The sequence below is a fragment of the Haemorhous mexicanus genome, unplaced genomic scaffold, assembly GCF_027477595.1.
Source record: "Haemorhous mexicanus isolate bHaeMex1 unplaced genomic scaffold, bHaeMex1.pri scaffold_215_ctg1, whole genome shotgun sequence".
NCBI classification, from domain to species: Eukaryota; Metazoa; Chordata; class Aves; order Passeriformes; family Fringillidae; genus Haemorhous; species Haemorhous mexicanus.
The window spans coordinates 1-9,456 of NW_026776042.1; the positions used below are offsets into that span (position 1 = coordinate 1).

A 9,456-nucleotide genomic window follows, 5' to 3' on the forward strand; every position below is an offset into this window, starting at 1 on the left:
AAATTCCAGGAGGCTCCCAGCTCTCCGCCCTCTTCCAGGTCAGCATTGACCCCCAAAAATTCCCCAAATTCCCCCCAAAATTCCCTCCCAAAATCAAAAAAAAATTCAGAAAAATTCACCAAAAAATCCCCAAAAAATCACAAAAAAATCACAAAAAAATCACGAAAAAATCCCCAGGATCCAGGGGGGCTCCCAGCTCTCCGCCCTCTTCCAGGTCAGCATTGCCCCCCAAAAATTCCCCAAATTCCCCCCAAAATTCCCTCCCAAAATCAAAAAAAAATCCAGAAAAAATTCACAAAAAATCACAAAAAAATCACAAAAACATCCCAGGATCCAGGGGGGTTCCCGGCTCTCCGCCCTCTTCCAGGTCAGCATTGCCCCCCAAAAATTCCCAAAAAGTCCCCAAATTCCCCCAAAATTCCCTCCCAAAATAAAAAAAAAATTCAGAAAAATTCACCAAAAAATCCCCAAAAAATCACAAAAAAATCACAAAAAATTCAGAAAAAAAATCACAAAAAAATCACGAAAAAATCACCAAGATCCAGGGGGGCTCCCGGCTCTCCTCCCTCTTCCAGGTCAGCATTGACCCCCAAAAATTCCCCAAATTCCCCCAAAATTCCCTCCAAAATCAAAAAAAATTCAGAAAAATTCACAAAAAAATCACAAAAAATTCACAAAAAAATCACAAAAAAATCCCCAAATTCCAGGGGGGCTCCCGGCTCTCCGCCCTCTTCCAGGTCAGCATTGACCCCCAAAAATTCCCCAAAATTCCCCAAATTCCCCCCAAAATTCTCTCCCAAAATCAAAAAAAAATTCAGAAAAATCACAAAAATTCATTAAAAATTCACAAAAATATCACAAAAAAATCCCCAAATTCCAGGGGTGCTCCCGGCTCTCCGCCCTCTTCCAGGTCAGGAGTCCTCCCAGAAAAGGCCCAAAAATTCCCCAAGTTCCCCCGAAATTCCCTCCCAAAATCAAAAAAAATTCAGAAAAATTCACAAAAAAATCCCCCAAAAAATTCCTAAAAATTCCCAAAAACCCCACATACCCTAAATGTCCCAAAAAAGTCCCAAAATTCCCCTAAACCCCCAAAAGAATCATTTAAAAAATCACTAAAAATCGCCAAAAAATCACCAAAAAATCGCGAAAAATCGAAAAAAATTCCCAAAAAATTCTCCAAAAATTCCCCAAATCCCACATACCAAAATATCCCAAAAACCCCTCAAACCCCAAAAGAATCATGTACAAAATCACCCAAAAAATCCCAAAGAAATCCCAAAAATTCGCGAAAAATCGTGAAAAAAATCACCAAAAAATCGTGAAAAATTCCCAAAAAATCGCCAAAAAATCGCCAAAAAAATTCCAAAAAATTCCTAAAAATTCCTAAAAACCCCAAATACCCTAAATGTCCCAAAAAATCCCAAAGTTCCCCCAAACCCCCAAAAGAATCATTTAAAAGATCCCCAAAAATCGCCAAAAAATCGCGAAAAATCGCCAAAAAATCGCAAAAAAATCACAAAAAAATCACGAAAAAATTCCCAAAAATCCCCAAAATCCCCAAAATGTCTGGCATTGCTTTGGCAGCTGGAGGTGGCGGTGCTGAGCCCGTGCTGGCGCCTGGAGCTGGGCGCTGCCCACGGCTCCTTCGAGCTGCCCTCGCACTCGTGCTCGGGGCTGCCAAAAACCCCCAAAATTCTCCAAGAATGCCCAAAAAACCCCCAAAAAATTCTCAAAAATTCCCCAAATCCCACATACCAAAATATCCCAAAAACCCCTCAAACCCCCAAAAGAATCATTTACAAAATCACCCAAAAAATCCCCAAAAAATCCCCAAAAATCCCCAAAAAATCGCGAAAAATCGCCAAAAAATCGCGAAAAATGGCAAAAAATTCTTAAAAAATCACCAAAAAAATCCCAAAAAATTCCTAAAAATTCCCAAAAACCCCAAATACCCTAAATGTTTCAAAAAAGTCCCAAAATTCCCCCAAACCCCCATAAGAAGCATTGAAAAAATCACGAAAAATCACCAAAAAATCGCGAAAAAATCGGTGAAAAATCGCCAAAAAATCCTCAAAAATCTCCAAAAAATCACGAAAAAATTCCCAAAAAATTCCCAAAAATCCCCAAAATCTGTGGCATTGCTTTGGCAGCTGGAGGTGGCGGTGCTGAGCCCGTGCTGGCGCCTGGAGCTGGGCGCTGCCCACGGCTCCTTCGAGCTGCCCTCGCACTCCTGCTCGGGGCTGCGCGTGCGCTTCCTGCGCCCTCTCGGGGCCGCCGGGGCAGCGCTGGGTGCGGTACCTGACCCACAGCGACTCCTACGTGCTGCGCCTCTGAGAACCTTCCGGAAGCCCGGGGAGCCCCGATCCGGGCCGGGAAACCCCCGGGAATTCCCCAAATAAACGGCTCGGAAATGAGCGAGGTGGCGGCGCTTTTATTGGGGGGGAAAAAGGGGAAAATGGGGAAAAATGGGTGGGAAAATGGGGATTCTGCCCTAAAACAGTGTGGGAAGAGGAGAAGGAGTGGGAAGCCCAAATATTTGGGAAAGGATCCCAAAATTCCCAAGAAATTCCCCAAAAATCCAGCCCAGAAATGAGCGAGGTGGCGGCGTTTTTATTGGGGGAAAAAGGGGTGGGAAAATGGGGATTCTGCCCCTAAAACAGTGTGGGAAGAGGAGAAGGAGTGAAACCCCAAAATATTTGGGAAAGGATCCCAAAATTCCAAGAAATTCCAGAGAAATTCCCAAAAATCCAGCCAGAAACCAGCGAGGGGTCGGCGCTTTTATTGGGGGAAAAAGGGGGTGGAAAATTCACAATTCTGAGGTCAGAAAGTACAGAAAGAGAAAGGAGAGTGGGAACCCCAAAATATTTGGGAAAGGATCCCAAAATTCCCAAGAAATTCCCCAAAAATCCAGCCCAGAAATGAGCGAGGTGTCGGCGTTTTTATTGGGGGAAAAAAGGGGAAAAAGGGTGGGAAAATTTGGGATTCTGCCCCTAAAATCGAGTGGGAAGAGGAGAAGGAGTGGGAACCCCAAAATATTTGGGAAAGGATCCCAAAATTCCCAAGAAATTCCAGAGAAATTCCCAAAAAACCAGCCCAGAAACCAGTGAGGTGTCGGCGCTTTTATTGGGGGGAAAAAGGGGTGGAAAATTCACAATTCTGAGGTCAGAAAGTACAGAAAGAGAAAGGAGAGTGGGAACCCCAAAATATTTGGGGGGGGGGGAAAGGATCCCAAAATTCCCAACAAATTCCTCAAAAAACCAGCCCAGAAACAACAGAGGTGTCGGCGTTTTTATTGGGGGGGAAAAAGGGGAAAAAGGGGTGGGAAAATCGGGATTCTGCCCTTAAAACAGTGTGGGAAGAGAAGGAGGAGTGGGAACCCCAAAATATTTGGGAAAGGATCCCAAAATTCCCAAGAAATTCCAGAGAAATCCCTGCAAAATTCCCCAAAAAACCGGCCCAGAAACAAAGGAAGTGTCCAGATTTTTACTGGGGGAAAACGGGAAAAAAAGGGGGAAAAGGGGTGGAAAATTCGGGATTTTGCCCCTAAAACGGCATGGGAAGAGAAGGAGGAGTGGGAACCCCAAAATATTTGGGAAAGGATCCCAAAATTCCCAAGAAATTCCTGAGAAATTCCCCAAAAAAAGGGCCCAGAAATGGTGAAATTGTCGGAGTTTTTCTTGGGGAATTTTGGGGGAAAAAGGGGTGGAAAATTCAGGATTCTGCTCCTAAAACAGTGTAGGAGGAGAAGGAGGAAAAAACCCAAAATATTTGGGGGGAAAATCCCAGAATTCCCCAAAATTCCAGCGGAATTCCCTGAAAATGGCCCCGAAACGAGGGAGGGGTCGCTGCTTTAATTGGGGGGAAAAAAATGGGAAAAAAAAAATGGAAAATTCTGGATTTCCTTCCCAAAAGGGAGTGGGAAGAACAGGAGGAGTGGGAAACCCGAAATGTTTGAGGAAAACCCTGAAATTCCCCCAAAAATTCCTAAAATTCCCAAAAAATCCCTGAAGAAACGGCGCCAAAAGGAAAATTTTTGGGTGAAAAAAGGGGAAAAAAGGGGTGGAAAATTCGGGATTGTGAGGTCAGGAAGTTCAGACAGAGAAGGGAGGGTGGGAACCCCAAAATTCTGGGAAAAGATCCCGAAATTCCCCAAAAATTGTGGTGAAATTCCCGAAAAGAAGAGCCCAGAAACGAAGGAGTGGTTGGAGTTTTTTATTGGGGGAATTTTGGGGTGAAAACGGCAAAAAACGGGAAAAACCTCGAGGGGGATTTTGGGATTCTAATCCCAGAGAGTCTGGAAGGAGATGAAGGGTGGGAAACCCCAAATTTCCCCAAATTTCCCAAAAAAAGGCTCCAAAAATGCTGAATTTGCGACGGGATTTTGGGGTGAAAAACCCCAAAAATGGGAAAAAAAACCGGGAGGGAATTTGGGAATTGGATTTCCAGAAAATCTGGAGGGAGAGAAAGGGGTGAGAACACCAAAAGGTTTGGGATAAATCCCAAAAATCCCCAAAAAAGTGGCTCAAAAATCGGAGTTTTGGGAAAAAAATTGGGAATTTTGGGCTGAAAACGCCAAAAATTGGGAAAAAACTCCGAGGGAAATTTGGAATTTTTGTCTTCAGAGAGTCTGGAAAGAGAAGAGAGGAGGAGAAACCCCCAAATATTCGGGGTGATCCCAAAAAATTCCCCAAATCCCCCCAAAAGTGCCCCAAACCATCAGAATTTGGGGATTTGTTTTAATTTTAGGGACTCAAATTTGGGGGAAAAACCCCAAAATCGGCCAAAATAAAAGAGGAAAATTTGGGGGTTTCATCCTCAGAGACTCCGGGGGTGAAAACCCCAAAATTTTGGGGAGAAAACCCTGAAAAAAAATCCCCAAATTCACCCAAAAATTTTTATTTTTAACAGAGGAGGAGCCGAATTTTGGGGTCAAATTTTGGGGGAACCCAAAAATCCCCAAAAATCCCCAAAAAATCCCCAAAAATCCCCAAAAAATCCCCCCAAAAAATCCCCCAAAAAATCCCCCCAAAATCCCAAAAAAATCCCAAAAAATAAAAAAAAAATCCCAAAAAATCCCCAAAAAAATCCCAAAAAATCCCAAAAATAATCCCCAAAAAATCCCCCAAAAAATCCCAAAATATCCCAAAAAATCCCAAAAAAAAATCCCCCAAAAATCCCCCAAAAATCCCTCAAAATCCCAAAAATCCCAAAAAATCCCAAAAAATCCCCAAAACCCCCAAAATCTCACCTGGAAGTCGAGGCCGGGGAAGGTGAAAATGTCCCGGGGCTGCTCCAGGGGGGTCTGGGGGGGTCCCAAAAGATTTTTTTGGGAAAAAATTCCCAAAATTTTGAGGTTTTTACCCCCAACATTTTTTGGGATTTTTTTCCCCAAATTTTTGGAGTTTTTTCCCAAAGTTTTGAGGGGTTTTTTTCCCAAATTTTGGGGTTTTTTCCCCCCGAATTTTGAGGGGTTTTTCCCAAATTTTGGGAATTTTTTTCCCCGAAATTTTGTTGTTTTTTTTTTTTTTTTTCCCATATTTTGGGTTTTTTTTCCCTCCAAACTTTGGGGATTTTTTTCCCAAATTTTAAGTCTTTTTTCCAAATTTTTGAGGGTTTTTTCCCAAATTTTGGGGTTTTCCCCCCAGATTTTGGGAGTTTTTCCCTCAATTTTTCAGGTTTCTTCCTCAATTTTGGGGTTTTTTCCCTCCAAATTATTTTTGGGGGTTTTTTTTCCCAAATTTTGGGTTTTTTCCCCCAGATTTTGGGAGTTTTTTCCTCAATTCTGGGGGGGTTTTACCCCCAAATTTTGGGGGGTTTTGGGTTTTTTTGGGCTCTCACCCTGGGGGTGTTCGGGGTCTCCTCTCCTTCCTCCTCCTCCTCCTCCTCCTCCTCCTCCTCCTCCTCTTCCTCCTCCTCCTCTTCCTCTTCCTCCATCAGGCTCAGGCTGGGGGGGAAAGGGTAAAAAAAAACCCAAAATCCCCCAAATTCCCCCCAAATTAATCCCAGGACCCTCCCCCCAACAAACCCCACCCAGGACCCCCCAAAATTTCCCAAAATCCCTCCCCAAAACCCCCAAATTCTCCAAAATTTCCCCCCAAAACTCCCAAATTTCTCAATAATCCCGTTGAAATCCCAATTTTCTCCCCAAAATCTCCCAAATTTCCCCCCAAAATCCCCCCAAAATCCCAAATTCCCCCCAAAATCCCAAATTCCCCCCAAAATCCCCCAAATCCCCCAAACCTCCCCAATTTCCCCCCCAAAAATCCCAAATTCCCCCAAAATCCCAATTTTTCCCCCCAGATTCCTCAAAAACCTCCCAAAATCCCTCCCAAAAATCCCAAATTTCCCCCAAAAATCCCAATTTTCCCCCCAAAACCCCAAAATTTCCCCAATTTCCCCCCCAAAACCCCAGAATTTCCCAAATTCCCCCCAAAATTCCCCAATTTTCCTCACCGGGACTCCCAGGTCCTCCCGGATTCGCTGCTGGGGGTGGAAAAAAACCCCAAATTTTGGGATTTTCAGGGGTTTTTTTTTCAAAAATTTGGGATTTTCAGGGGTTTTTTCCCCCAAAATTGGAATTTTAAGCGGTTTCCCCCCAAATTTGGGATTTTCAGGTTTTTTTTTTTTTCCCAAATTTGGGATTTTCAGGAGTTTTTTTCCCCCCAATTTTTGATTTTCAGGATTTTTTCCCCCCAAATTTGGGATTTCCAGGTTTTTTACCTCAAATTTGGGATTTTCAGGAGTTTTCCCCCCATATTTAGGAGTTTCAGGTTTTTTTATCCCCAAATTTGGGATTTTCAAGTTTTTTCCCTAAATTTGGGATTTTCAGGTTTTTTCCCCCAAATTTGGGATTTTCAGGTTTTTTCCCCCAAATTTGGGATTTTCAGGTTTTTTCCCCCCCAAATTTGGGATTTTCAGGCTTTTTTTTCCCCCAGATTTGGGATTTTCAGGTTTTTCCCCCAAATTTGGGATTTTGGGGCTGGGGGTGGGGCCTCACCTGAGCAGGTGGGGGGAGGGGCGGCGGCCCCGGGGCCTCCCCCTGAGCAGGGTCGAGGTCAGGGCGGGGCTGGAGCTGGGGGAGGCTGCAAAATTCGGGGCCTTTTAAACCCAAATCCCAATTTTTTAAACCAAAATTGAATTTTTTAAACCCAAATTTGATTTTTTTAACCAAAATGCAGATTCCCCCCCCCGAAATTCCGATTTTCCCACCCAAAATGCAGATTTATGACCCCCAAAATCAGATTTTTTCCCCCAAAATGCAGATTTATCCCCCCCAAAACGCCCCATAAGTTCAGATTTTCCCCCCAAAATTCAAATTTTTCCCCCAAAAATTCTGATTTTGCCCCCCAAATTCAGATTTTTTCCCCCAAAATTCAGATTTTTCCCAAAAAATTCAGATTTTTTCCCCCCAAAACTCCCCAAAAATTCAGTTTTCCCCCAAAAATTCAAATTTCTCCCCCAAAATTCAGATTTTTCCCCCTTAAAATTCAGATTTTCCAAAAAAATTCAGATTTTCCTCCAAAATTCCGATTTATCCCCCCAAAACTCCCCCAAAAATTCCAATTTTTCCCCAAAAATTCAGATTTTCCCCCCAAAATTCCGATTTCCCCCCCAAAATTCCGATTTTCCCCCCCAAAAAATTTCCAATTTTTCCCCAAAAATTCAGATTTTCCCCCCAAAACTCTGATTTTCCCCCAAAAATTCTGATTTACCCCCCAAAAATTCTGATTTACCCCCCAAAAATTCCGATTTTTCCCCCCCAAAACTCCCCAAAAAATTCCAATTTTTCCCAAAAAATTCAGATTTTCCCCCAAAAATTCAGATTTTCCCTCCAAAACTCTGATTTCCCCCAAAAATTCAGTTTTCCCCCCCCAAAATTCCGATTTCCCCCCCCAAAACTCCCCCAAAAATTCCAATTTTCCCCCCAAAATCCCGATTTTCCCCCCCAAAATTCCCATTCCCCCCAGATTTCCGATTTCCCCCCGCTCTCCGTTCCCCCCGGGGCTCTCACCGGGGCTCTCACCGGGCCCGGGCCGCGGCCGGGGCTCTCCGGGGGCGCAGCGCAGCGAGCGGCGGTAGCGGAGCAGGGCGGGCCCGGAGCCGCGCAGGCCCCGGCGGCGGCACGCCCGCTCCAGCAGCGCCAGCCTGCGGCACCGGGGACACCGGGGGGGGCACCGGGGGGGGCACCGGGGGCACCGGGGGGGGCACCGGGGGCACCGGGGCAGGAGCGGCCCCGAACGGCAAATAATAAATAAACATCCCCGAGTCGGGCCCGGACTCCAAACGTCCCGCCCCGAAACCGCCCAAAAATCCCGCCCCGAATCGGCCCCCGACATTCCAAACATCCCACCCCGAACCGGGCCCGAACCGCCCGAAAGTCAGCCCAAAATCGGCCCCGAACTCCAAATGTCGATCCCAGAATCCCGAACTCCCCCGAATTCCCCCCAGGTGTTCCCAGCTGGTCCCCCCCAGATGTTTCCCGCAGATGTTCCCAATTCCCCCAGATGGGCCCTGCCAGATGTTTCCTCCCAGATGTTCCCCCCAGATGTTTCGCCCCCAGATGTTTCCAGATGTTCCCCAGATGGTTTGTCCCAGATGTTCCCAGATGTTCCCCACAGATGTTCCCCCAGATGTTCCCCCCAGATGTTTCCAGATGGTCCATCCCAGATGTTCCCCAGCTGTTCCTCCCAGATGTTTCCAGATGTTCCCCCAGATGTTTTGCCCCAGATGTTCCCCAGCTGTTCCTCCCAGATGTTTCCAGATGTTCCCCCAGATGTTTTGCCCCAGATGTTTCCAGATGTTCCCCCAGATGTTCATCCCAGATGTTTCCAGATGTCCCCCAGATGTTTCGCCCCAGATGTTTCGCCCCCAGATGGTGCCAGATGTTCCCCAGATGTTCGTCCCAGATGTTTCCAGATGTTCCCCAGATGTTTCCAGATGTTCCCCAGATGTTCCCAGATGTTCCACCAGATGTTTCGCCCCAGATGTTTCCAGCTGTTCCCCCAGATGTTTCACCCCCAGATGTTCCCCCAGATATTTTGCCCCACGTTTTGCCCCAGATGTTCTCCCCAGATGTTTCCAGATGTTCCCCCTGATGTTTCACCCAGCTGTTCCATTCCAGCTGTTCCATCCCAGATGCCCCCGATGTTCCCCCAGATGTTTCGCCCCAGATGTTTCCAGATGTTCCCCCAGATGTTTCGCCCCAGATGTTTCGCCCCCAGATGTTCCCACCCCCCCCCAGCTGTTCCCACCCTCCCAGATGTTCCCACCCCCCCAGCAGTTCCCATCCCCCCCCAGCTGTTCCCCCCAGCTGTTCCCCCACCCCCAGCTGTTCCCCCCAGCTGTTCCCACCCCCCCAGCTGTTCCCCCCAGCTGTTCCCCCCAGCTGTTCCCCCCAGCTGTTCCCACCCCCCCAGCTGTTCCCCCCAGCTGTTCCCCCCAGCTGTTTCCCCCAGC

At 46.3% G+C, this 9,456-nt stretch overlaps 1 protein-coding gene and 1 long non-coding RNA gene across 2 annotated transcripts; one reads left to right on the forward strand and one right to left on the reverse strand.

The window, feature by feature from the left end:
• The first annotated feature begins 14 nt into the window (after positions 1-14).
• LOC132322945 (uncharacterized) lies at positions 15-2,414 on the forward strand. The gene is made up of 2 exons (XR_009485203.1): positions 15-214; positions 1,585-2,414. It is a non-coding gene; the product is annotated as an uncharacterized LOC132322945 (long non-coding RNA).
• Positions 2,415-4,199: 1,785 nt separating this feature from the next.
• Positions 4,200-9,130, reverse strand: LOC132322943 (histone H3.v1-like). The gene is made up of 7 exons (XM_059837696.1): positions 9,048-9,130; positions 8,024-8,145; positions 6,998-7,082; positions 6,454-6,483; positions 5,839-5,944; positions 5,249-5,302; positions 4,200-4,627 (listed from the first exon to the last, which is right to left on the reverse strand). The coding sequence occupies exons 1-7, from the start codon at positions 9,128-9,130 to the stop codon at positions 4,619-4,621; spliced, it is 489 nt and encodes a 162-aa protein (XP_059693679.1). The 3' UTR covers positions 4,200-4,618.
• Positions 9,131-9,456: the final 326 nt, after the last annotated feature.

What these genes read in the sequence shown, in the direction of transcription:
- LOC132322943 (XM_059837696.1), bottom strand. Translation starts at nt 9,130, where the DNA reads ATGGAACAGCTGGAATGGAACAGCTGGGTGAAACATCAGGGGGAACAT. An exon ending in GAGAACATCTGGGGCAAAAC is followed by an intron (nt 8,146 to 9,047) that starts GTGGGGCAAAAT and finishes CCGGTGCCGCAG; the next exon opens with GCTGGCGCTGCTGGAGCGGG. An exon ending in AGACCCCGAACACCCCCAGG is followed by an intron (nt 5,303 to 5,838) that starts GTGAGAGCCCAA and finishes GGACCCCCCCAG; the next exon opens with ACCCCCCTGGAGCAGCCCCG.